This window comes from Moschus berezovskii, chromosome 8, assembly GCF_049115385.1.
Source record: "Moschus berezovskii isolate FMDL1 chromosome 8, NW_MosBer_1.0, whole genome shotgun sequence".
Taxonomy (NCBI): Eukaryota; Metazoa; Chordata; class Mammalia; order Artiodactyla; family Moschidae; genus Moschus; species Moschus berezovskii.
The window spans coordinates 100,776,744-100,803,385 of record NC_142467.1 but is presented as its reverse complement, the minus strand read 5'-3'; the positions used below and the strand labels follow the sequence as shown (position 1 = coordinate 100,803,385).

The 26,642-nt window shown below is 52.3% G+C and overlaps 1 protein-coding gene across 1 annotated transcript in view; it reads left to right on the top strand.

Annotated features, from left to right (window-relative positions):
* CACNA1A (calcium voltage-gated channel subunit alpha1 A) overlaps positions 1 to 26,642 on the top strand; it is a 203,883-nt gene that overhangs the window by 166,704 nt on the left and 10,537 nt on the right. Inside the window, exons 31-37 of the mRNA XM_088839319.1 lie at positions 7,524 to 7,640; positions 7,994 to 8,059; positions 8,219 to 8,334; positions 10,271 to 10,421; positions 15,314 to 15,441; positions 16,706 to 16,802; positions 20,109 to 20,214. Coding sequence (XP_088695445.1) covers positions 7,524 to 7,640; positions 7,994 to 8,059; positions 8,219 to 8,334; positions 10,271 to 10,421; positions 15,314 to 15,441; positions 16,706 to 16,802; positions 20,109 to 20,214 — 781 coding nt within the window. The remainder of the gene's footprint in view (positions 1 to 7,523; positions 7,641 to 7,993; positions 8,060 to 8,218; positions 8,335 to 10,270; positions 10,422 to 15,313; positions 15,442 to 16,705; positions 16,803 to 20,108; positions 20,215 to 26,642) is intronic.

Sequence of the window (26,642 nt, the reverse complement as noted above, 5' to 3'; positions counted from 1 at the left end):
TTAAAGGATCTCATGGCTGAGTCCTGCCCTCCAAACAGCACACAGTGTTGGGGGCCCAAAGGGAACCAGCTTCAAGTCTCTCCTGCTTGAACTAACCATCTTCTGGCTCATGGGCAGGAGGGAGCCACGGCCCTCAGGTTAATGCGGGGACATTAACCTGACATTAACCTGACATTCCCAGGACTTTAGGAGGGTCCCCAGGACCTGTGTCTTCCTGTATCCCCAGGCCTGGCAGCTTCCCAATGTGGGGGTCTCTGGATGTCAGTGTAGCGGGCTGTGGGCCACATTGTCTTTCCCCCTTGTCTGGAAGATTCAGGGTCCCAGAGCTCCTGTCTCAGACCCCTTCCTTGGCCGTTTGCCAGTGAGCCCGGGCTTGAGGGCCCTTGGGAGGCTGGGGGGAGGGTAGGCGATCCTCTCAGAGGAAGGAAAAGGGCAAAGAATGTCAGAGCCAAGGGCCAGGGGCAGTATCAACCTTGTCATAAAAACAACAAAAATAAATAATAGGTGACGAGAATCATGCCCTCACTTCGTGCTAGGCACTGTGCCAAGCGTTTTACGTGGATTAACTCATGGTTCAGGTTGGGGGGTGAACATATAAAAGAATCCCTTTAGTGGGTTCAACTGAAGGGATCTGAAAGCAGAGACCATTCACCAAGCAGAAGGGAAGGAGCCCAGTCACCGTGGGGAGCTGTTGCCTGCCCAGGTGCTGAAGTCAGAGGGGGGCTCCCTGGTGGAAACTGTGGGCATAGAGGGACAGAACACCTGCCAAAGGCAGGCCAGAGCAGGCACAGAGCATCAGGGGAGATGCCCTCACCCTTCTCCCCTCCCACCCTCTATCTCCTGCCAGCCACTTCCATTGGCCAAACCCAGCCAGAAAGGAGCCAGGAGGCCAGAAAGCCAGGGTGATGCTCAGAACAGGCAGAGAAGAACAGAAAGTAGACCTGGGTGGGGCGAGGCCCAAGGAAGAGGGTGTTGCCCCATTTCACAGATGAGGAAGCAGATGCTCAATGCTCAGGAAAAGGAGGGACACGCCTAAGGGTGTGCAGCCAGGCCTGGTGACCCCTGGGGGCACACTGGTGTTACCTGGGGTGTCCCTAACTGAGCCCCTGGCAGAAAGGGATCATTTGGGCCCCTTTTCTGCCCTGTGAGCCTCGTAGAACTGGGAAGCTCCACCGAGGAGGGACCATTCTGTGACGCATCCCCCGACACCCCCACCCAAGTGGTATTCTGGCCACAATTCTTTGCCTTCAGCTCCAGTGAACCAAAAGTTCCCCCTTCCCTCGTCTCAGCCCTGACACCTTCCTCTAGAGAGGTCATGTCCAGCTGGGGGCTATCCCCATTGGGGTACCTCCATCTGGCTACTGTCCTCTCCCTGGCAGAGAGCCAGAGCTTAGACCTCATTGTCTGTGTGAGGTTTTTAAGAGGTCTGGGCTCCTCCTGACAATCAAAAATATCTTGCCACCCACCCAAAGACAAGACAGCCTTGAACCAAAATCTCTCTGGATCAAGAGCTTAGAAGAGGTGACCCACCACCCCAATAGGGCAGGTAGAGGAAGTTGATTGAAGCTCTAGTTGCCAGTAAGAGATCTGTAGGATTGGATCCCAATGGCTTGTTCTCCTGACTACAAGAGGTGGGAAGGAAGGATGGGGCATGGGATCCAATTCAGGGATGTCAGGACTATTATAGTAGTCAAACAGCCCTCCCTACAAGCTGTTTGACCATGGGTAACTTGTATTACCTCTTCTCATCCTGAATTTGGGACTAACCTGCATAACCAACCTCATCAGACCCTTGCAAACCTCACATTCACGCACGCATTCATAGAAGTGCACATTAAGCAGCTGCTGTATGCCAGGCACTGGCAAAGGTGCCGAGGACAGAGCAGAACAGACAAGAATGCCTGCCCGCTGCAGGCTGACACTCTAGGACAGGAGAGGGCAACTTGAACAAATCAGATTGCTTGACATAAAGTGCTTGGCACAGAACCAGCCAGGAATTAGTTCACAAATGGTGCTTATTATTATTGTTCTTGCTATTATTACTGTGAATGAACTTGGGGTTGAGGTCTGTTAGGCAGCACCCCAGCCCTGAATTCTAATCACTTGGTGGGAAAGATAGAGGGTGGGCATTTGGACCCTTTTACTTTTAGGAGGATAACCTCCCAACCTGGAGGCAGGGTGGGGATGGGGTGGGGCTGAGGGGTGGTCACCCTACTGAGCAAAGAACCCGCAGCAGCCCCTTTCTGCCTCCCAGGTAAGCCCACTAGGTCTGAAGGCAGAGTTCAGCCAGGCTGAGGCAGGGGGAGCCAGAACACTGGGCGGGCAAGTCCCCAGGGTTGGGGGGAGGGGAGAGGGTGTGAGGCCCATTGGGCCTCAGCTGCGCCCCCAAATGGCTGGGGTGACGTGGGTTTGCCCTGCGTGCGATGGATAATGACTGTGTTTCTTGTCTTGTCTCTTTTCATGCCTGCTCTTTAAACTGTATATTGGCACAACGCCGTCTGAAAAACTCATCCAATCAAAATGCACTATGAAATTCATTTGTTCATCCATGACGTGGTCTGTGTGTTCATACACCAATGACTATCTCCCAACCCACCACCACCACCCCCACTCCCCGCCCGGGAACCGAAACCCATTGGTTTTTTGGCACTGGTTACAAATCAACCTAAAAAACGCTGAACACGCCTCCCCAACTGCCCCCGCCCGCCCGCTCCCCCTCCATCTTCAACATCTGCATCTAGAATCCGGTTGGTCTTACTTCTTTCTGAAGTCTAAATGCCTTACATTAACTGTGAACGCATCTTCTGGCATAAGCATTGCACGTCACGCCCTGGGCTTTTTAAACTTGAATTGCCTGATGCACCCTCCTATCCCCACTGGGTCTGTCTGTCGGTCTCTCCAAACCCTCCTGACTCCCCTCATCCCCTCATTCCCACAGTCTCTCTTCCTCTGGTTTTTATTGGGTTTCTGAGTTGGGGTTTTCCGTTGGGGTTGGTTTGTGTCTTCTGCAAAGAAAAGGATGGGTTTGCCCCCAGGCAGTGCCTACCCTAGGACAGGTTGGCTGGCTGCGTCTCACACCCCATTCCTTACACACAGCCCTGCACTCAGAGCCCTCAGCCACTCTCTCACCACTCCTGTCCCAGTTCAGCTCCATGGAGCCCCGGAGCCCCAGGAAATCTCCACCAGCCCCTCACCCCATTCCAAGCCCACGAGCCCTTCTGGCTTGAGGACCAGTGATGTGCATCTCCAAGTCTGATGGAGGAGGTCTGAGGGACCTGCAGTGTGTGGGCAAAGAGGCTCAGGTGAGGGGGACACAGAAAAGCCGGGACTCAGGTCTGGCTGCTTCCAGATGGGCCAGCCAGCCGACGCCCTCTCCTGGAGCCCTGAGATGCAGGGGCTCCTGTCCCCCTTCCCCCACCCAGACACAGTCCCTGCACACACGCTGTCTGCTCTCTCCTGCTCAGCCTCTGACTCTCCTCCTCTCGTTCTGTCTGCCTTTGTCGCGGTCTCTGTTTCTCTCTTTCCCTTTCTCTTTTTTGCTCTTGCAGTCTTCCTGTCTTGATCCTGCCCCACCCAACACACACACACACACACACACACACACACTGTCCCTCCCTTCTGCCCCACCCTGCACACACCCACACCCCCACCCCGGATGCACCGTCTCCATCTCTCCCTCACCTCACTTATTCAGCTCCCTACATAACTGCACACTCCTCCCTCTATTAAATCCCACCTGGGGACTTCCCCGGTAGTTCAGTGGCTAAGATTCCATGCTCCCAGTGCCCGGGGACCTGGGTTCAATCCCTGGTCAGGGAACTAAGATCCCACATGCCACAACTGAAAGATCCCACAGGCTGCAGCTAAGACCTGGTGCAGCCAAGTAAATAAATGAAAATAAGTATTTTAAAAAGAGAGAAAGAAGAAATCCCATCTGCGTCTGCCCCTCCCCCACCCTCCCCTGAGCCCCTTTGAAGGATGCCCCTCAATGGCATCTTTGCACCAGGATCTCCTCTCTCCTGCTAGCTAGCCAAACATAAGCACTCACCCACTAGACACTTAATGAGCCCCAATTCAGTGCCCCAGGTGAGGGGTTGGATAGAGGCGGACACCATCACTGCCCCCTCCCCCACCGCATCACCTATAGTCAGGTGGTGGTGGGGGAGGAGGGTAGACATTGGTCAAATAAGCCCTGAAACACACTTGAAATTTAACTGTGTTGCACACTGAAGTATAAGGAGTGTTAACAAGGTGGAGAGGGGGAGAAAAGGGCATTGGAGGACCAGGATAGCACATGCAAAGGTCCTGGGGCAGATCAGAGCATGCAGGGGACAGGGTCTTCAAGTGAGAGGCTGTGGCTGGAGCAAAGAGTGGAGGAAGGCTGACCTAGAAAAAGTGAAGAGGTCAGAAGGGGACAGGACTCTGGCCTTGTTGTGGGGGTCTGGGAGGATCTGGAGCAGAGGAAGTGTGATAGGAAGTGCGGTTACACCAGATGTTGCAGCTGCAGAGCAGGGAGTAGGAAGGCAGGGGGCTGAACTAGAAGTAAGCACCAGGAATCCCAGTGAGAGATGACATCAGAAGAGGGAGGGAACAATCGGAGGACTGGCCATCTGAGCAGGGGCCTCTCCAGGACCTGGAGATGGGTCGGGTCTGGGCTAGGGGTAGGCAGAGACACCTGGAGGATTTGAGTCTGGCCTGAACCATGAGACGGAAGTTAGGGAATGCCAGGAGAGGGTCACGTAATGGGAAGAGCACAAGTGTGGGCACAGTAGGCTTGATGGGCACCCTGGAAGAAGTCAGGTAGGTAGGTGGTTGTGGGATCTGGAGTCCAGAGGCAAGATCTGGGCTGGAGATGGGGTCTTCAAGTGGCAGGATTTCTCTGGAGCCCTGAGGTCAGTGGTTCCCATGTCATTCTAAGCACTCACATCCCCTGCACACAGCAAGCCTTCCAGAGCCCACATCCCTTCCCCTCAGCCTAGAACCAGGAAGCACTAGGCAGGGTTGCAGGAGAGGACTGTTCCTCTGCGGCTGTGGACAGAAAGATGGAAACTAGGAAGAAGGAAGTCAGAAGTTCTGCAGGTACTCGAAGGACTCTATGCAGACCCGGGGGAGATGGAAGGATGGATGAGGGCAGACTATAAACTTCCCCTGCCCTGTCACCCAGACCTCTTTCACCTCTACCCTCTCCTTCCCCGGTGTGTCTCCTCTCTCCCTGGCTCAAAAAAGGGCAGCATGCTCTCTGCACGTGTCTCCCGGCAAAGCCCCCTTGCTTCTCCTGCATGGTGGCAGCTCCCACCCCCTGCTCTGCCCCCAGCCCCCAGAGGCTGCTTCCAGGGCCCGTCTGCCTATGCATGAATCCACATGTTATGCCCCACCCCATGAAGGGATGGCTCGTACTCTGGGGGGTGGGTGGGAGGGGACTGGGGACACCTGGGCCGTCGGCCCTGGTCCCAGATGGGTGGCCGAGCAGGGCTGGGAGTCAGGTCCGCAGGGCATGGAGGGAGACTCTCAGTCAAGCTGGGTTGGGGGTGGTTATTTGAGGCACTCAAGACATTCTCATTGTGGTTGGGCCCAGTGTGGTCAGGGTAGGAGCCCCACACCCCTCCTTCATCCTAAGTGTCTACCTAAAGGTCAACTGATATGTTCCAGAGAGCATCCTAGACTTTTCTGGCAAACCCAGAGGCCTCTTGCCATCTTCAGAAATTCCTTGAACCACCCCTTCCATTCCTGCCTCTCATCTCCCAGGCCAGAGTTAGCTAGATCCAGTGTCTGGGAAACCCCCAAGAAGCACTAGATAGATTGCCCATATAACTCATTGTCTAAACTTTTGAGGCCAAAAGGGTCTCTGTGACTGTGGGGGCAACCTGAGTGACCACCCTTGTGCCATTTGTGGGGTGAAGGCTAGGCCAGTTTTAACGCTGCTACATTGGCCTTATCTAGAGCTTCTCCAAGTCCCCTGGTGGCCCCCTCTGCTTCCAACCCACTGATCAGTGGTGTTTTCCGGGCCTGCCTGAAATACCTCATACCACAAATGCCTCTGGTCCCCAAGCAGATACCAGAAGCCAGGAAACCAGTTCCATTTCTAGGATGCAGGAACCTTGGCGAACGGAGGACACGTGGCCTGCTTCAAGGTGGGCAGCCACATCTAAGCCTCAAGTAACTGCTACCAGTAGAAGCAGCCTCAGGGTGGCCCAAAAGGCAGATATGAGGGTGAAAATCTGACTTACATGTGCAACTATTTTTAATTTCTAAAAGAAAACTCCTTGGGCCCAGGAAATAGTTTCCTTGGCCAGATTTGGTCCATGCGTGACTTCCAGTCTCTGGTACCCCAACAGCACCCCCTGAAGCCGCAGCAGGCAAGCCCCTGGACAGTCACAAGGGAACCATCTAGTCACCGAGACCCAACAGCCCTGTCTCCCCACTCCCACCCCCACCGCACCCGGGGTTCTGGCTCGGGAGGGAGGAACTAAAGGCAGTGACTAGACAGGGGGCCTTTGAGCAGAGGCAGGGTCCACCCAGGGAGGTCCTGGGGGCAGGGACAGCCTCACCTCCCGGCCCCCAGCACCGGCCCCTCGGTGGACTTGTGCTGACGGCGAGCTCACCCACCCACGGGCGCTGCGTACTTCCTGCTTCCCGCAGGCCTGGTCCCGTGCTACTCCACCCAGTCCCAGAAGCTGAGAAGCCATCCCTGAGAGGGGGGAAAGGGCCCCAAATGCATCTTCTCCGACTCAGCGGGCAGCGAGGACTCGCCCTGCAGCCGAACAGCCCCAGCTCCCTCCCGTCCTCCCCATTCCCGCTCGCCAAGGGGGTAAGAAAAGATGCTCTTCCGCTTCTCCGATTGGCTCAAGCCGCTGCTCCTCTTGGCCGTGGGGTGAGGTCAGGGCGGGCAGGAGCGGGTGGGCAGCTCGGCAGGGCAGGGTGCCCGGTGAGTCCCACGACAGATGCATTTCTGGCCCGGAGCATAACATGCGCTCGGAACCCGCACATGTCCACCAGGCCTGAGCGTGCTGGCTGCCCCCACCCTGCCCCAGTGTTTGTGCATCGCACACGTGTGATGGATTCAGCAACTTGACCCGCTTGTGTCCTATCGTCTCAGTGCATTTGGTTGTTGGGAGAAACAAAAACCATCTCGATTTTTTTCCTGATTGGATGATTCGGATATATTTTCTTTCCTTGTTCTTTTGTTATTGCTTCCCCACCCCACCCACCCCCATTCCTTTCTCTCCCTTCCTTTTTCTTTCCTTTCCCCTTTGCGGGTGGGGCTGGCAGGGAGGGTTTATGCTTTTGAGTTGATGCCTTCTCCTCCCTCTCACCTTTTCTCCTCCCCATCCCCTACTTCATTTTTTGAGTTTTTTTCCTCCGCACCATTGCATTAATAGTGCTTTCTCTCCTCTCCCTCCTTATTTGGGGTCTGGCTTGCTTTTTCCTGTTGGTTGGCTTCATGTAGGGGCCTCTGTGAGTGGTGACAGCTCTGAGCCCCTGGGGGTGGGTGAATGGTCACCCCTCTTTCTCCATCTCCTCAGAATAACTTCATCAACTTGAGCTTCCTCCGCCTCTTCCGAGCTGCCCGGCTCATCAAACTCCTCCGTCAGGGTTACACCATCCGAATTCTTCTCTGGACCTTTGTGCAGTCCTTCAAGGTGAGCCCCAGCCCCTGCCCCTGCCAGGTCTAAGAAGAAAAATCAGGATCTCTCCCCCACCCCCCTGCCTGCTCTGGTTGAATCTAGAAATCATGTGGAAATGCCTTTATTAATATCATATACCTTACTGGGAATGTGTTATATGCAGGACTCTTTTCTAACTTCCTGCCCCCGGCATGTCTTGAGGGCTCCAAAGGGAATCTCCCAGAGCCACCAAAGATGCCCACCATCCCTGGCACCACTGGCAGCATGCGGCCACCCAACCTGCGGGGGTTGAGCACTGGGACCAGTGAGGGAAACAGCATGGGTAAGGGGCACCCATCACTATTCTTCATTGCCTTCCTTCCCACCAGGCCCTGCCCTATGTCTGTCTACTGATTGCCATGCTTTTTTTCATCTACGCCATCATTGGGATGCAGGTGAGTGCCAGCCCCCTAACGTTCCCAGAGCACTCCCAAGGAGGGCCACCCCGCTTAGGTAGGGGTGGGTCAGAGAGGCATCTCTGTAGGTTGAGTGGAGTTTTTCTGAAGCTTCTGGCACCCGTGGCCACTCCTAGTCATCACTATCTAATTTTCTAGGTGTTTGGCAACATTGGCATCGACGTGGAGGACGAGGACAGTGATGAAGATGAATTCCAAATCACTGAGCACAATAACTTCCGGACCTTCTTCCAGGCCCTCATGCTTCTTTTCCGGTGAGGCAGGGGCACGCTTTTATCCTTCTCTTCCGGTGGTGGGTGTGTCCTCGTCTTTCTCTTCCGGTGGGGGCGTGCCCTCCACCTTCTGTTCCAGTGAGGTTTGGGGTGGGTATGGAGTGGCCCAAGGACGCTACCAGGGCAGGAGCTGAAAGCCCAGGGATGCAAGCATGAAGGCATTTTTCAGGAATTATCTCATAGAATCTTCTTGAGTATCCTGTCAAGGGATTCTTGGCAACTGCACCTGACAGATGGGGAAACAGCCTTATAGACCCTGAATAGATCGCTGAGGCTTGATTCTTAATTCTGATTGCACTTAGGGTTCCTTCATTCATTCATCACAGGTTTATTGAGCACTTGTTGTATTTACTGCTGTAAATACTGAGAACAAAGCAAAAACAACATTCTCTGCCCTCTGGATGCTCATGTTTCCATAGGGGAGGCAGACAGTAATCTAATTATAGAAGGCAGAAGAAGACAGAGGATGAGATGGTTGGATGGCATCACCGACTCGATGGACATGAGTTTGAGCAAACTCAAGAGAGAGTTGGTGATGGACAGGGAGGCCTGGTGTGCTACAGTCCATGGGGTCACAAAGAGTCAGACACGACTGAGCAGTGAACTGAACTGAATTATAAAGGATATTATGAGATAAAATTCAAGATTAAGAGGGAAATGGAGGCATGAAAGAACAAGTAATGTATGATTGCACTTATATGAGGTACCCAAAATGGGCAAATTCTTAGGGAACAAACTATTCAATATCAATATCGTCAGGGGCTGGGGAAGAGAAGCAGTGTAGTTAGTGTTTAATGGGATTCAAGTTTTCAGTTTGGGATGATGAAATGGTTCTGGAGATGGATAGTGCTAATGGTTGCACAGCATTCTAAATGTGCTTCAGTTCATTCAGTCACTCAGTCGTGTCTGACTCTTTGCAACCCCATGGACTGCAGCATGCCGGGCTTCCCTGTCCATCACCAACTCCCAGAGCTTGCTCAAACTCATGTTCATCGAGTGGGTGATGCCATCCAACCATCTCATCCTCTGTTGTCCCCTTCTCCTCCTGCCTTCAGTCTTTCCCAGCATCAGGGTCTTTTCCAATGAGTCAGTTCTTCACATCAGGTGGCCATAGTATTGGAGCTTCAGATTCAGCATCAATCCTTCCACTAAATATTCAGGACTGATTTCCTTTAGGATGGACTGGTTTGATCTCCTTTCCAAGGGACTCTCAAGAGTCTTCTCCAACACCACACAGTTCAAAAGCATTAATTCTTCCATGTTCAGTTAAATGTGCTTATTACCATTGAATTATACACTTAAATGTTAAAAATTATAATATTTATGTATATTTTGTCACAATTATTTCCTCATTTAATAACAACCAAAAGAAAGACATGGAGGGATAATAGGTCTTGCCTCCCTTGAGGGAGATGATATTTGAGCAAAATAGTTGAGGAAGGGAGCCATGTGGATATCCAGGGAAGGGCAGTTCAGGTGGAGGGTATGATGCGTGCAAAGGTCCTGAGGCAGGAGCACAGCTGTCATGTTGGAGGACAAGGAACCCAATGCACCTGGAGCAGAGTAACCTAGGGAGAAAGAAATACGAAATGACAGTCACCTAGAGAGAGGGAAGTTTTTAAAACATACCTGTATCTCCAAGCCAGCTCACGTTAATGCCAAGTCTGTGGGAGTGGGGGCATTGGCATCAGCATTTTTAAAAAAACATTCTCCTTGGGCTTTAATGCACAGCCAAGGATGAGAATTCTACCCCCTCTAGGCTCAAAGAGGAAAGAAAGTGATTTACCTGGGACTGAAACCCACCTCAGTCCAGCTCCAGACCTGAAGTGTTTAACCTTAGCGCTCTGCCTCCCTGGGAGTAGGTGTTGGTTGTCCAGGGCTGCATACCCAGATCACTGATGCCCCTGTCTCCCCTCAGGAGTGCCACTGGGGAGGCTTGGCACAACATCATGCTTTCCTGCCTCAGCGGGAAACCCTGTGATAAGAACTCTGGCATCCTGACTCACGAATGCGGCAATGAATTTGCTTATTTTTACTTCGTTTCCTTCATCTTCCTCTGCTCATTTCTGGTGAGTCCGTGGACATGTGTAGGAAAGCTTCCTAGACCTCAGGGGTGTGAATTCTCTGGAATGTGGCTGTCACACACTTTTTACCCCCAAGACTTCTCTGGACCAGTCCACGATTAGGTTCACCAGGGTTTCTCACCCATGACACTTGTGACATTGGGGGCTGGATCATTCTCTGGTGAAAGTTGTTCTGTGCATGCTAGCATCCCTGGCCTTGATCCACTAGGTGACAGCAGCACATGCCCCACCCCTCTCCCAGTTGTTACAACCGAAGATGTCTCCAGACATTATCAAGCATCCCCTGAAGGAGGGAGCAGAATCTCCCCCTTTTGAGACCTGCTGTGTATATTGAGAGAAAAACTACCGGAGCTCAGAGCTTGTCCCAGGTCCCATCTAGCTGAGCTGTGGGAGACTCCCACCTGCCCTCTGAAAGGTGTGTGCCCTCCTCTGTATGATCAGGAGTCAGGAAAAAGTCAGCCACGTGAACATTGTCTGGAGGCTGTGGGGCTTTGCAAAAAAATTGAAAGGTTTTCACTAGTAAAAGATTAATTTGTTAAAAGGAGGAATCTCCTCAGACCTGAGAATATAACTCACTGTAAGACTGCAAAAAGGAACCAGGAATGAAAATGTACATATCAGTAACCTCCATCCTGTTCTCTCTTTCTCTCTCACTCTTTCTGGGGTCCCATCTCAGCAAATCTTTTTTGTTTTCCACTCTTCCTGGAATGGTTTTAGCACAGTCAGAAGGACTGAAACTATCTAGGTATTTCAGACAGAGGGGATTTAATATAGGGACTGGCTACACAGGGTTGAAAGGGCAAAGAGACAACACTGAAGTCATCAGGGATTAACCACAGCAGGAAGGCCAGGGCTAGGGTATTAAAAGGAAAAGAGGGTGTTGACAGCCAACTCAGCCACCCCTGGCACCCCTGCCCTGGTACCCTTGAAGAAGTGCTGGCACCCTAGCTGTATGCTGCCCTGGGACAACTGAAGACAGTGTTCTCTGGCTGCTGTCACAAAGAACCACAAACTTGATGGCTGAAAACCACAAAAATTTATCCTGCCACAGCTCTAGAGGCTAAAAGTCTGACCGTGGTGATGGCAGGGCCATGATCCCTCCAGAGCAGTTAGGAGACGATCCTTCCTGGCCTCTTGCGGCTTCTGATGGCCACAGCTGTTTCTTGACTTGTGGAAGCATCATTCCAGTCACTGCCTTGTCCTCACATGGTCTTCTTCATGTGTGTCTGTGTCCAGATTTCCCTCTTATGAGGACAGCAGTCATATGGACTTTAGCCCACCTTGATCCAGTGTGATTTCATCTTAAACTGACGATGAGAGTACAAAGACCATTTTTTCCAAATAAAGTCACATTTGCAGGAACGGGGGGCCAGGATTTTAATGTATCTCACGGGGACACAGTTCAGTCCACAACACAGAGCCACGTGAGAAGCAGAAGGAGTCTCCTCTCCTCCTAGTCTCTCCTCCCCAGGTTGGCCTCCCTCCCACCCGTGGCTCCTGCTGGCAGGATGTAAGCTGCCCAAGGAGTATGGGAGCTATTGTTTTCAGACCTCAGCCCAAGCACCAGTATCTCTCAGCGAAAGCGCAACACATCCACTCTCTTCAGACCAGCAGCCCCACATTGAGATACTTGCAGCCTAAGTCTCAAAGCATCCCCCACCCACCCTGAGTAGAGTGTCAACAGCCATTGACCTAGACAGGCCACTGTTGTTGTTGTTGTTGTTTGGTTGCCAAGTTGTGTCCAGCTGTTTTGCAACACCATGGACTGTAGCCCACCAGGCTCCTCTGTCCGTGGGATTTCCCAGACAAGAATACTGGAATGGTTTGCCATTTCCTTCTCCAGGGGATCTTCCCGACCCAGGAATCAAACCCACGTCTCAGCATTGGCAGGCGGTTTCTTTACCGCTGAGCCTCCAGGGCCCATTCAGTTCAGTTCAATGGCTCAGTCGTGTCCGACTCTTTGCAACCCCATGAATCACAGCGCGCCAGGCCTCCCTGTCCATCACCAACTCCCAGAGTTTACCCAAACTCATGTCCATCGAGTCAGTCATGCCATCCAGCCATCTCATCCTCTGTCGTCCCCTCCTCCTCCTGCCCCCAATCCCTCCCAGCATCAGGGTCTTTTCCAGTGAGTCAACCCTTCGCATGAGGTGGCCAAAGTATTGGAGTTTCAGCTTCAGCATCAGTCCTTCCAATGAACACCCAGGACTGATCTCCTTTAGGATGGACTGGTTGGATCTCCTTGCAGTCCAAGGGCCTTTCAAGAGTCTTCTCCAACACCACAGTTCAAAAGCATCAATTCTTTGGCGATCAGCTTTCCTCACAGTCCAACTCTCACATCCATACATGACCACTGGAAAAACCATAGCCTTGACTAGATGGACCTTTGTTGGCAAAGTAATGTCTCTGCTTTTTAATATGCTATCTATGTTGGTCATAACTTTCCTTCCAAGAAGTAAGTGTCTTTTAATTTCATGGCTGCAATCAGCATCTGCAGTGATTTTGGAGCCCCAAAAAAAAAGGCTGACATTGTTCCCACTGTTTCCCCATCTATTTCCCCTGAAGTGATGGGACCAGATGCTATGATCTTAGTTTTCTGAATGTTGAGCTTTAAGCCAACTTTTTCACTCTCCTCTTTCACTTTCATCAAGAGGCTTTTTAGTTCCTCTTTACTTTCTGCCATAAGGGTTGTGTCATCTGCATATCTGAGGTTATTGATATTTCTCCCAGAGTCTTGATTCCAGCTTGTGCTTCTTCCAGCCCAACGTTCCTCATGATGTACTCTGCATAGAAGTTAAATAAGCAGGGTGACAATATACAGCCTTGATGTACTCCTTTCCCAATTTGGAGCCAGTCCATTGTTCCATGTCCAGTTCTAACTGTTGCTTCCTGACCTGCATATAGGTTTCTCAAGAGGCAGGTCAGGTGGTCTGGTATTCCCATCTCTTTCAGAATTTTCCACAGTTTATTGTGATCCACACAGTCAAAGGTTTTGGCATAGTCAATAAAGCAGAAATAGATGTTTTTCTGGAACTCTCTTGCTTTTCGATGATCCAGCAGATTTTGGCGATTTGATCTCTGGTTCCTCTGCCTTTTCTAAAACCAGCTTGAACATCTGGAAGTTCGTGGTTCACATATTGCTGAAGCCTGGCTTGGAGAATTTTGAGCATTACTTTACTGCATCTAATTCCCAAAAGAGAGGCTGAATGGGCCATCCTAGCTCCTGGTCAAATAGCCACCATTGTCTTAGTAGCTGTGGGTTCATTTGGAGACACATTCATACTACAGCCCATCTGGGAAGGGCAGGCACCCTAGAAGACATCTACTACACTTGACCATCAGCCCCTAAGAGGCACGAGTTTTTGTTTTGTTCACTGCTTCATCCCCAGCACCTAGGACAGGGACTGGCACACAGTAGGTGCTCAATCAGTATCATGAAATGATGAACTGATGTTAGGGACACCTAGAAATACAGTTTATTTAGTAAGCACCTACTATGTTTACATCTGCACATTTGCTTAATACCTACTATGCGCCAGGCCTTATGCTAGGTGCTGGGGGTGTAAGGAGAGGACATGGTTCTCTCAGTTTGCAGGGGTGCTGGGCAAACAAGTCAGCAGACAGTAGCAGTATAATCTGATATGTGGTTTGATAGGGAAGACAGAGTGAGAGCAGGAAGATTTCTCCCCCTGAGGGCCACTCAGGGACAGTGAGCAGGATTTAGACCACATATTGACCACATTGGTTGCATATAGGGACTTCCCTGGTAGTCCAGTGGTTAAGACTTCACCTCTGTAATGCAGGGGTTGCAGGTTCAATCCCTGGTCAGGGAGCTACAATCCTTCATGCCTTGCAGCCAAAAATCCAAAACATAAAACAGAAGCAATATTGTAACAAATTCACTAAAGACTTTAAAATGGTCCACATCAAAAAAAAAAAAAAAACACACAAAACTTTGGCTGCAAGTAACAGAAATTCAACTGAAACTGACAAAAGTGAAATACACAGTTCACTAACTTACACCTCTGAAAAGTCCAGATGCGGCTGGGTCCGGGGAACAGCAGACTCTGCCCTCTTTGCTGTTTTCCCGCACACTGGCTTTGTTCTCAGACTTTCTCCCTGTGGGGAAGATGGCTGCCAGAGTGCCGGCAAAAATCCCAAGGAAGTCGCTCATTCGCTACTCTGGGTCACGTGCCCCTCCCTAACCAATCACAAGCCTGGGTCATGTGACCACCGCCTATGAAGCCAGCCACAGCCAACAACAGTATATAAGTATAAAGGTGGGGGAGGGCTCTGCAGATGTTATTACTCAAAAGGAGAAAAATGATGTCCACTGAGGGAGCAACACTTACAAAAGGCTGGAGGCAAGACTGATGCGAGCTCCCCGTGTACTCAAGGCTAGAAGAGCATGTGACAGACTGCCACAAGATGTAGGCGAAGGCAGGAAGATCCAGCCAGACAGCCATCCGACGAATATTTGCTGAGCAATTACTTTATGCTGGGGATGGAAACATGATAAGCTTCTGGTCCATGGAGTGTTCATTTTGGTCTCGCTGGGGGTCAGCTGTGGGGGGATTTGGGGTCACGGTGGTCCCCTTGGTGTTGGCTCCTGTGTCACATAACCTCTCCACCTCTCTCCAACTGTATCAACCTTGGCCTCTGTCTCTGTCTCTCTCCCCCATCTCCATTTCTCCATATCTCTGTTTCTGGGCTCCTTCTGTGAGCATGTGTCTTTCCTCTGTCTCCCCCCATCTCTTTCTCTGACTTCCTTTTCCCATTTTTATCTCCCTCCCTCTCTCCCTCTGGGCCTCTGTGTATATGTGTTTGGATGTGTCTCGCTCTCCCCGACCCCGTCTTGGCCCCTGGGGTCCCCACAGATGCTGAATCTTTTTGTTGCTGTCATCATGGACAACTTTGAGTACCTCACCCGAGATTCCTCCATCCTGGGTCCCCACCACCTGGATGAGTACGTGCGTGTCTGGGCCGAGTATGACCCTGCAGCGTGGTAAGCAGTCACCCCGAATCCTCCAACCATGTCACCCATCTTTCTCTGGCACTGGAGCATAGTCTAGGTCAGGCTCCAGGCCTTAGGCTGTTGTCTCCTGGGGAAGCTAGCAGGGATTTCAGTAGGATCAGTCAAAAGAAAAGAGATGAGAATCAGAACCCTTGCACATCCTGGGTTAAGTGATTTGGGTACCACCACTGCCCATACCCGAGGCTTTCTGGGAAATGAGGGAGAGACTCCACCATGAGTTCATCTCCTTTGAGGCCTCCAGATGGTGAGAACAAGTTAGCCAGGCCCCAGGGAGGAAGCCAGAGGCCTCTCAGCCTCAGTTCTTCTGGGAGTACGAGGAGAAGGGCTGGTTTAGTTCCCTTGAGAGACAGAATTAGCTACAAGATCAGAGTGGCAGAACCTAGCTCCCCTTGGGATTCCAGGACCCTGGAACATGAGGTCACACAAGGCCAGGAGAGAGGACAGAGAGCCTTGGTGGTCCTTGTATGTTCATGATCATGAAGGGAGTAAGCTCTCCCATCTCCATGAGCAGGGGGGTGCCCCCTCCTAGCTGGCAGGTGATGGCTTCCAAGAGTGATCTCCACCCTGCTCAAGTGTATTGAGTACCTTCTCAGCACCAAGCCCTTGCTGGACACTCAGATGGGCCATGCTGATGCTCAGAGCCCAGCAACCACAGACTGAAGATTCTAGTTCAGGCTGAGCTTGGGGGCTAAGAAAGCATTAAATAGAGGCCCTCAGCAGCCTGAGCACTGGAGGGGAAGCCTCATGAGGAAGGCAGGGAGGGATCAATCCTTGCCATTCCTACAGCCCCAGACAAGTCCTCCATGAGACCAAGAAGCTGGGGTGAGCCACGGGGCTGGGGCTTGACTTTCAGCTGGTTCCTAACTCTTCCTCTTTTGATTTTAGGTCACAGCAGTTGGATGCTGTCCCCCTGTCCTCTATGCCACGAACCCCCCAGCCCCCAGTGTAGCCATGTAGATTGTGGAAGAGGGAGATACAGAAAGCCCTGGGGGAGGTTCTCCCAGCCCAGAGTTCCCAGCCCACTCCACACAAAACCTCTGCCCACCCTGCACCCCCAGGGTCTGCAAGTGTCTGGGAACATCTCAGGGACCTTTACGCATCCTATGTCTCCCTTACTCCTTCAAGCCAGGGGGTTCTCAGGCCCTGGCATCATGACCTCACTTATGAGCACGGGGAGCCCATGTGATGCAGCTTGACCCCATGCCTCCACTAATCCCCTCTCTTCTCCTTTCAGCGGTCGGATTCATTATAAGGATATGTACAGTTTATTGCGCGTAATATCTCCCCCTCTCGGCTTAGGCAAGAAATGTCCTCATAGGGTTGCTTGCAAGGTTTGATTTCCACTAAAACCTGCTAGCATCCATGGAATGAGTGTGGCTTGGGGTTCTTCAATATATATATTTCATATATATATATAATCTAAAAAACAGAGCCATCTCTCTCTTTTGCATTAAACTAGAAAACTCTCTTAGCCAACAGAATGCAGTCACATAGACTTGATGAAGCATGGAACGTTTATCTCTCCGTTCCCTTCAGCCATTTCTGCTTGCTCTTAGCTGAAGCTGCCCATCCCGGGGTCTCAACGGCACCCCAAAATCAGACACATCCGAGGGGACCGTAACTTTGCATTGACCCCCCACCACCACCATCTCCTCCACTCTCTCCCTCTCCACCCTTCGCCTCCCGAAGCCCCCAGTCCTTCTCCCACTGTCGTGGCCCCCCTTCCCCATCTAGGCCCCCTCAGAGACCAGCCTCAGCCAAACCAGAGAACTTGACCCATTTTTTTAAATGACACCAAAGCAAAAAATTGCTCCAGACCCTTCTGAGTGAGAAGCACTGCCCCCCATGCTGTCCGCATTCCACCAGAACTAGAGTTCAGAGTCAAAAATGAATCTGACTTTTCTCTTTTCTCTCTCTCCCTGCTCATAAGCAGTGAAATAATATTTTTTAACTACCTCTCCCATTTTTTTCTCCTCTTTTTTATTTATTTGAAACACCTCTTTTATCGTTCTCTGCATCTTTCTCTCTCTATTTTTTCGGCTCGTGTGATTTTTTTTTCTTTTGGTTTTTCCCCTTCCTTTTCTTCCCCTCCCTCCACCCGCCCTTCTTTTGGTTCTCCGTTCCCACCTCCGTTTTTTGTTTTCGGTGCTGCCAGGGGCCGCATGCCTTACCCGGACATGTATCAGATGCTGAGACACATGTCTCCGCCCCTGGGTCTGGGGAAGAAGTGTCCGGCCAGAGTGGCTTACAAGGTAGTTTAACCCTTGCCAACCACCGATGTCCAGGCACTGGGGATTTTTCAGTGCTGACCAGGAACAGCCAGCCGAGTCTCTTTTTCCAGCGTTACTCTTCTTTTTTTCTTTTTCTTTTTTCTTTTTTTTCCCTTTCCTCCTCAAGTAAATGGATCATGACCATCCCTTGATTCTAAGCAATTTACTGTGTCCGTCCTTTCTGATCAGTGTGTCTTGGTGTTTTGAGACTCTCTTATGGCCAACACGCCGGGGTGGGGAGGGGGAGGGGAGTCCCCAAGTCCCCTCGCACCTGGTCCCCCAGGAACCAAATTGGACACAAACACTTTGAGAGGTGGGATTGCCACTGAGCCCAGGGTGGCCCCCATTGCCCAGACCTGGGCAGGCCCCTTGCAGAGAGGGGCTTGGACCCCATCTTTTATATCTCAAGCCCCCAGGTCTCATGGTCCCCTGCTCACACCTGAAGCTGATCTCTGACCTAGGGCCTTGGGGGATCTGAGACCTTCCGGGGAGCACCCAGAGCCTCTCCCCTATTCCTTGCCCGCTGGAGTTGCTTCCCCAGTCTTCTGTCCCTAAGCCACCCGTCTCCCCCCAAGACACCCCAACATGCCTCTCCATTGTTCCAGAGTGGGCAGGCGGGCCGCAGCTGGACCCCTGGACCGTGGCACCCTGATGCAGGCCATGCACGCTGCCTTGGCGGGGGCCTGGGGCGGGCAGGCACCATGGCCGACCTGGGGGGTGGTGCATGCTGGCTGAAGGAGCCGCCAGGCGGCTGGGCCGGGCCACCCCTCTAGACCCCTGTCCCGGAATCTCCCTTGGCACCCAAGGACAGATGCTCTGTTCCCCACAACTCATCCACATGAAGTTCAGGGGGTGACTTTGACAGTCAGCCCCTCCACAAAGTATGGTCCCATCATCCCACTCTCCCATCCCACCTTGGCCCCCTCTGTGTCTGAGGATCCTCCCTCCCCTTCTGCGCACCTCCCTTCCTCCTGTGTCATGTGACCACCTCCCCACATCCTTACTCCTCCTCCTCCCACTGTGCACCCCTCCTGCCCCGGCGAGGCCATGAGGAGCCCCCACCAGCCCCTCCCTGCACCCGTCCCTTTTCTACATGTCCTTTGGTCCATCTCTTGATCTCTGCTTGGCTGAGCGTCGGTGTGTGTGAGCATGTGCAAGAGAGAGGGACAGTGCCCTTTCCTTCTTGGTCTCTGTGCAGGGCCACCACGGGTTCATAAGCGCCTTTGTGCCAATTTGAAACAAGCATCCTTTCCACAGAACATTCTGTCTGTGGGGAAAATGTTGGAATCCACCCATGTGGGGCCAACATGATACTTTTCCAGGGTCAGCTGGGAAGGTGTCAGTTAAACACCAATCCGTGGTTTCTGAGATGGGGAGCCCTTTGTGCAGGGCACAGCCTGCACAGCCGTGCGCAGCGGCCCAGGCTGTGCTTCTCTGTCTACCGCCTCCCTCACCGCCCCGCCCCAGCCCCCCTTCTGTCTTCTGCTCTGAGTTTGCCATTCCTATCCCCACCTCCGACTCTGTGCTTCCCCGAGTCTGCCCTGGTGGACATCAACCTTCACCTCCATTCCGCCTCATCCTGGGCTGGTGCACACCAGCCCAGCGTCTTCTCCCATGCCACCAAGCATGGGGGACAGAGCCCCTGCCTGGGAAACAGGGAATTTTTTCTTCCCTGGGCCATGGGAACTCCCTCTCACCCCTTCCCCATGCCATCGCACAAAAAGCCAAGACCCGGACATGCCCTTGAGATACACTTTCCACGGAGCTATGAATGAGTCTCGAGATTCCGTCTGCATGCGCCCCCGTCCGCCGTTCTGTGTGTCATGGCCTCACTGCATGTCGGAGAGGGGCCCGCCCCATCTGTGGTCGGGGAGCCGCCTGCCTGCCGCTTCTAGGAGGAATGATGCGGTCTGTGCCCATCTGGTCTGGTCTGGGCCGAGCCAGGGGGTGGGGGTGGGGAGCCGGCGGCCCTCCCAGCGGCTGTGGCCATGGACCCCTCTGCCTGGCTGCTGCATGTCTGCTGCGATCTGGCTTGTGCTCTTCTTCTTTGGGGTCAGAATGGAACGGAGCTGTCCAGAAGAACTCTGGGGCAGGGCAAGGATCCGGGCCAACCCTGGAAATGCCACTTCTAGGGTCCAGTAGGCGGGTGAGGAACGGGCAGCATAGGAGAGTCCCCAGTGCGCCCCCTATGGGTCACCAGGGGCAGTCAGGAAATGGAACACTGGGACAGGCAACCTGAGGGGTGGGAGGCACCCTAGCCGCTGCCTTCAGAGTTCTTCCTGGGGCTCCCCGGGTAGGGTGGGTCTGGCTTACGGGATGGCGGAGGGGTCCCTGGGAATGATTGCCCTTGCCTTTGGTTTTCTGCAGAGGCTCCTGCGGATGGATCTGCCCGTCGCTGATGACAACACCGTCCACTTCAACTCTACCCTCATGGCTCTGATCCGCACGGCCCTGGACATCAAAATTGCCAAGGGTAAGGGCAGAAACGGGAACTGAGAGGCGGGGCAGGGTGGATGGAACTAGGGCTCAGAGGATCAGCAAATTCACCTGCTTCAGCAAATATCCGTGTGCAGGACACCGCTCTAAGCCTGGAGGACACAGCAGCAGTGGGGAGACCTCCATAAGGAAGCTGTGAGGGAGTCACGTGGCTACCTGGGAGAAAGCACTGCAGGCAGAGGGACCAGCAGGTGCAGATCCCTTCTGCAGCTCCACCCTGAGCTGTGTTGCACTGACTTGCACTTTCCGCATGGGGGCGCCACGCTGTCTCGTGAGCAGAGGCAGGCGCAGCTCCCTCTAGCCACAGTGGAAAGGCCTGAGCTAGCAGAAGGTGAAAGTGTCAGTCACTCAGTCGTGTCCAGCTCTTTGCCACCACATGGACTGTAGCCCACCAGGCTCCTCTGTCCATGGAATTCTCCAGGCAAGAATACTGCATTCGGTAGCCACGCCCGTCTCCAGGGGATCTTCCCCACGCAGGGATCCAGCCTGGGCCTCCTGCATCGCAGGCAGATTCTTCACCGTCTGAGCCACCAGGGTGGACCCATGGGCTAGGAGGAGCCCTGACGTAAGTCAGGGGTCACAGGATAGGGGCTTGGAAGGAGGCCGTAAGAAGTATTTATATTCGGGATATTTCCTGGGAGTCAAGATGACCAGACTGCTGATGGATGGATGTGGAGCATAAAGAAAGAGCATAAAGGCCAGCCCCAAGGGGTGGGGCCCCGGCAACTAAAGGACGGGCCCAGCCCCAGTTGCCTGAGAGAGAAGACGGGAGGAGCACGTCTGGGGCCAAGGGAGGGCAAAAGATTGGTGTTGGCAGTGACACGTGGACATGGGGGCTGGAAGGGGCCCTCCAGCTCGCACTTCTGGCGTTCCCCGCCCTCCAGGGTTCTGAAGGAAGTGAGATGGCAAGTCCTCCTGGCTGGGCTGGAGATGTAGAGTCGGGAGGCATCAAATGCTGACAGGTGTTAAGCCAGGAGACTGGAGGAGCTCTCCAAGGGGATGAGTGAACCGAGAGACCCCCAAAGACCGAGCCTGGGGCCACCCCAGCATTAAAGGTGGCTGAGAAGGAGTGAAAAGGAGAGGCCAGGGAGGTGGGTGGAGAGCAGGGCAACACGGGCTCCTACACGCATCTCCAGTGTGTAAGCACTGCCCAGGACCAAGACCCAGCCAGAGTGAGAGCCAAGAGAAGCCGATGGATTTTGTGCCAGGTCACCACCGATCGCTTTGACCAGGGCAGCGCTGAAGATCGAGGACCATGAGCGATCAATGGATTTTGTGCCAGGTCACCACCGATCACTTTGACCAGGGCAGCTCTGGAGTAGACTGCCCAAAGTGGGTTTCAGAGGCCTAACAGTAGACTGGATGTGACTTGGCAGCTAATGAGACAGCAGGGCAGGGACAGAAGCACATGGATCACCAAAGAGAAGGAAGTTGGGAGAGTCGCTGGTGGAGGACTGGGTCCATTGTCCAGCAGAGGGCCGGAAATCTCAGTGGGGCTGAAGAGAGACGTCAGGGCTCCACACAGCTGAAGCCCCTGAGAGGTCACCAGGAAGGAAGGCTGCACTGCAGACACATGTTCTTTCCAGGGTCCCAAGGAGAAGAGGGGAAGGAGGCTCCAAGGCCGGAAGTGACTCGGAAGGAAGACATTCAGGGAGGGAGACCAGCAGCTTCCAGTGAGACAGTGCCTGGTGGAGGGGGGCAGGGGGGGGCACATTGCAGACAGACACTGTTAGAGCCAGGAAACATGCAGATCAAAGCAAAGAGAGCAGGAGGTGTCCCCAGATCAGGTGAAAGAATCAGGAGTGAGGCTGAGACTCAGGGAACAGCATAAGTGGAGAAGGGGAAGGGTCAGGGGTCAGGCCTTTGTCTGACACACAATGTTAATTTCTTTCTCATGCAGCAAGTCAGAGGCAAGCGGTTCAGACTTGCCAGGCATCTTGGCACATGCATCTAGTCTGGACCCGGGACCTGTCTGTGTTGTGCCTGCCCCAGACTGTTTGCTTATCAGCGGTGTTGAAATTGAACCTGCCTGCAATGTAGGAGACCTGGGTTTGATCCTTGGGTCAGGAAGATTCCCTGGAGAAGGGCATGGCAAACCACTCCAGTATACCTGCCTGGAGAATTCCATTGACAAAGGACGTGGGCCAGCTACGTCCATGGGGTTGCAAAGAGTCAGACACGACTGAGCAACTAACTGGTCCAGGTCCCCACACACATGGTTGAAACTGGTCCAGGTCCCAACCCAGGGAGGTGAGGAAGCAGAAGTATGGGCAGCTGCTTTCTTATAATCATGGGGAAAAGTGGACTCACCTTGCCCACCTACCTGCCCTGTCCCCAACTGTAAACTCTGGCAGAAGACCTCACCTGCTCTGAGCCTCATCCCATGTATTAGCTAGCAATGCCACGTAACAAATGACCACAAATTTAACAGCTTAAAACACACCTATTTATTAGCATATAGGTATGTAGGTCAAAGTTCAGATCGACTCAACTATACTCTCCATCCACAGTCTCACAAGCCCAAAATCAAGGTGGCCAGGCCGGGCTTATCTTTGGAAGCTCTGGGGGGAAATTTACTCCAAGGCTTATTTGGGTGTTAGCAAAATTAAGTTGCCTGTGGCTGTAGGACTGAGGTCCCCATTTCATTTCTGGCTTCTAGCCCAAGTTTATGCTTAGCTCCTGGGGATGCATCTAATTCTTTATGTGCTCCAAGTCTCTCTGACTTCTCTGCTGCCAAGAAAATGCTCTGCTTTTAGAGGGCTCACCTGATTAGATCAGACCCACCTAGATCAGCTCTGAAACTTATAGTCAACTGACTTGGGACTTTAATTACATTTGCAAAGTCCTTCTGTAGCAGTCCTTAGACTATCATTTGATTGAATAAGCAGAATCTTGCTGGAGAGAAGGGTAAGCTTTAGAATTCTGCCTGCCACTATTCCCGCACCTGTAAAATGGGTGCAACAGTGCACCCACTCTTGGTACATGCATGCATGCAAAGTCACTGCAGTTGTGTCCAACTCTTTGCAACCCTGTGGACTGTAACCCACCAGGCTCCTCTGTCCATGGGATTCTCCAAGCAAGAATACTGGAGCGGGTTGCCATTCCCTCCTCCAGGGGATCTTCCTCACCCGGGGATCGAACCTGAATCTGTTATGTCTCCTGCATCAGCAGGCAGGTTCTTTACCACCTGCGCCACCTGGGAAGCCCCTACATAATACCTTTGTGTCCCAGCTGCTGTTTTCCTCTGGAGAACCTGTGTTTGGGGGTCCCAGAATAGCCAAAAACAAAGGTTCAAAACAAGAAAAAAGGCTTGGGTTCAGTGATTTGATGGAACCCCGAACTGAGAAGAATTGTTTTACTCACAGTCATGGTTTATTACAGCAAAAAGATACAGATTAAAATCTGCAAAGACAAAAGGCACTGGTCAGGGTCTGCAAGAGACCATGAGGTCTCCACTCCCTCCCAATGGAGTCACACTCACAGTGCTTACATCTCCCAGCAAGGATGCGTGACAGCATGTATGCAGTATTGTCAACCACCCAAGCCCGCCTGAACTTTGAGTCTGGCATATTTATTGAGAATTAGTCATGTAAGCCTGGCTGACCTCAGTTGCTCAGCCTCTCGCCCCTCTAGAGGTCACATTGATACCACATGGCTCAAGACCCCCACCATAAATCACATTGCTGGGATAAATTACCTGTGGTTGGCAACTGCAGCCATGAAATTAAAAGGTACTTGCTCCTTGAAAGAAAAGCTACGATAAACATAGACAGTGTATTAAAAAGCAGAGATGTCACTTTGCCAACAAAGGTCTGTCTAGTCAAAGCTGTGATTTTTTCAGTAGTCATATATGGATGTGAGAGTTGGACCATAAAGAAGGCTGAGTGCCAAAGAACTGATGTTTAGAATTGTGGAGCTGGAAAAGACTATTGAGAGTCCCTTGAACTGTTAGGAGAGCAAACCAGTCAATCCTAAAGGAAATCAACCCTGAATATTCATTGGAAGGACTGATGCTGAAGCTCCAATACTTTGGCCACCTGACGAGAAGAGCCAACTCATTGGAAAAGACTCTGATGCTGGGAAATATTGAGGGCAGGAGGAGAAGGGAACGACAGAGGACAAGATGGTTGGATGGCATCACTGACTCAATGGCCATGAGTTTGAGCAAACTCCAGGAGATAGGGAAAGACAGGAAAGCCTAGCGTGCTGCAGTTCATGGAATCACAGAGTTGGACACGGCCAGCAACTGAACAGCAACAGATTTGCGAAGTTTTGAAAGGGTGGGATTGCAGACAGCATTCGAGTGTGCGCAGGGCCTCAGGTGGTGGTGGTCTAGATGCTAAATCATGCCGACTCTTGCGACCCTGTGGACTGCAGCCCGCAGGCTCCTCTGTCCATGGGATTCTCCAGGCAGGAATACTGGAGTGGGTTGCCATTTCCCTCTCCAGAGGATCTTCCCAACCCCGGATCAGACCCAGGTCTCCTGCATTGCAGGCAGATTCTTTACCAACTTAGCTACAAGAGGAGCCCTCTCCTAATCTTGATGAATTTCTTCAGCCCCTTTAATCTTGCCTCAGGTGGTTTCTTGGCTGCTACTCCCCTGATTAGCAACTGTTGGAATCCACCCTTTGGAATTCAGGAAAGGTCAAGGAGGCTGGAGTCTTTCCTAGAAGACAAGGGGGAGGAAAAAGGCCTTCATGCCTGGGAGCCCCACAGGGCCCTGCTCACCACTAATCTGACCTGCCTGTGTTACCACCTGCTCACTGAAAGGGAGCGCCATCGGGCACGTGCTGTGTGCCCTGTCCTCAGCAAGTGGGCCGTGGCAGGAAGGACAGATGAACCTCCAGCCCTCATGGGGCTGCAGGGAGACAGGCAGCAAGCAAACAGGCCACTCTAAATAAGTAAACTGTGTAACATGGTCAAAGGCCAGAAATGTTGTGGAAAGGAAAGAAAGTGCAGGGTCGGGGGTGGGGATCCTTGTCAGGGGTTTAAACTCTAAGTCAGGGGTTCTCAACCGGGCATTTGCCTCCAGAGATCATTGGCCATGTCTGAAGACAGCTTTGGTTTTGCTTTTTGGGTTTTTTTAGCCTGAAAAATGATGATTTATTCACTCTTTACAACTTTCCGTATTAAGGAGCATATGGCAGAAGTGGAAGCTTTTGACGAACTAACAGAAATTGTTGTCAGTTCTAACAGACCAAATTAACACAGAGATGGCAGCAGGAGCTCCCGTCCTATTTTACCACCTCCTTCACCCGTTGCCTTCAATACCACACAGAGAAGAGACATTCTTCCTATCTGCGTGCCAGCAGTGCACCCCAGGGAAGGCTGAAGACGCTTTTGGTTGTTGAGACTGGAAGTGGGCTGGCCCTTATGGTACCTGGCATGCCAGGGAAGCTTTTTTTTAATGTTTTATTTTATTTATTTATTGGCCACGTGACATATGAGATGTTAGTTCCCCAACCAGGGATTGACCCCAAGCCCCCTGCTTTGGGAGCATGGAGTCTTAACCACAGGACCACCAGGGAAGTCCCAAGAGAAGCTGTTGAATGTTGCCACGTGCATGGGACAGACCCTGCAACAGAGAAGGCTCACCAGGGGTGTGTGGAGTGATGTAGGGGAGGAGAAGATGCTGGGACACAGCTGGTTTCTGGGGGACTGATGCCCAAATACAGGGGTACCTTCTGTCTTTGAAAGTGAAAGTGTCAGTCACTTAGTCATGTCCGACTCTGAAACCCCATGAACTATAGCCTATGAAGCTCCCCAGTCCATGGAATTCTCCAGACAAGAATACTGGAGTGAGTTGCCATTTGCTTCTCCAGGGGATCTTCCCAACCGAGGGATGGAACCCAGGTCTCCTGCGTTGCAGGCAGATTCTTTACCAGCTGAGCCACCAGGGAAGCCCTGGGGGCCCTAGTATTAACAACTCTGTACCTGGAGGAGGAGTAAACCTGGGATTCAGCCCTGAGTGGATCCCGTGACCCCAAGGGAGAGCTGCCTTGAAATCCCCTAAGGAGTTTCCCTTCATAGTAAGTCCCCTACATATGAATGAGTTCTGTTCCAAGAGCGTTCATAAGTCCAGTATGTTCCTAAGTCCAAAAAGCTAGCCTAGGTACCAAATGAACATAATCAGCTATATAGTACTGTACTGTAATAGGTTTATAATACTTTCCACACATAATATATAAGAACAAACAAGAAAGAAAGCATTTTCAGTCTTACAGTACAGTACCTTGGAAAGTACAGAGTGTAGCATAACAGCTGAACGCAGGGGCTGGAACTGAGTGAACAGGCAAGAAGAGTTAAGACTGGTGGAGGGAGAGGGGGTGGGAGATGGCAGAGCTGGAGGATCGGCAGCAGCAGGACACGGAGGGAAGCTGCAGTTTAACTCATGCCTGGCCTGAC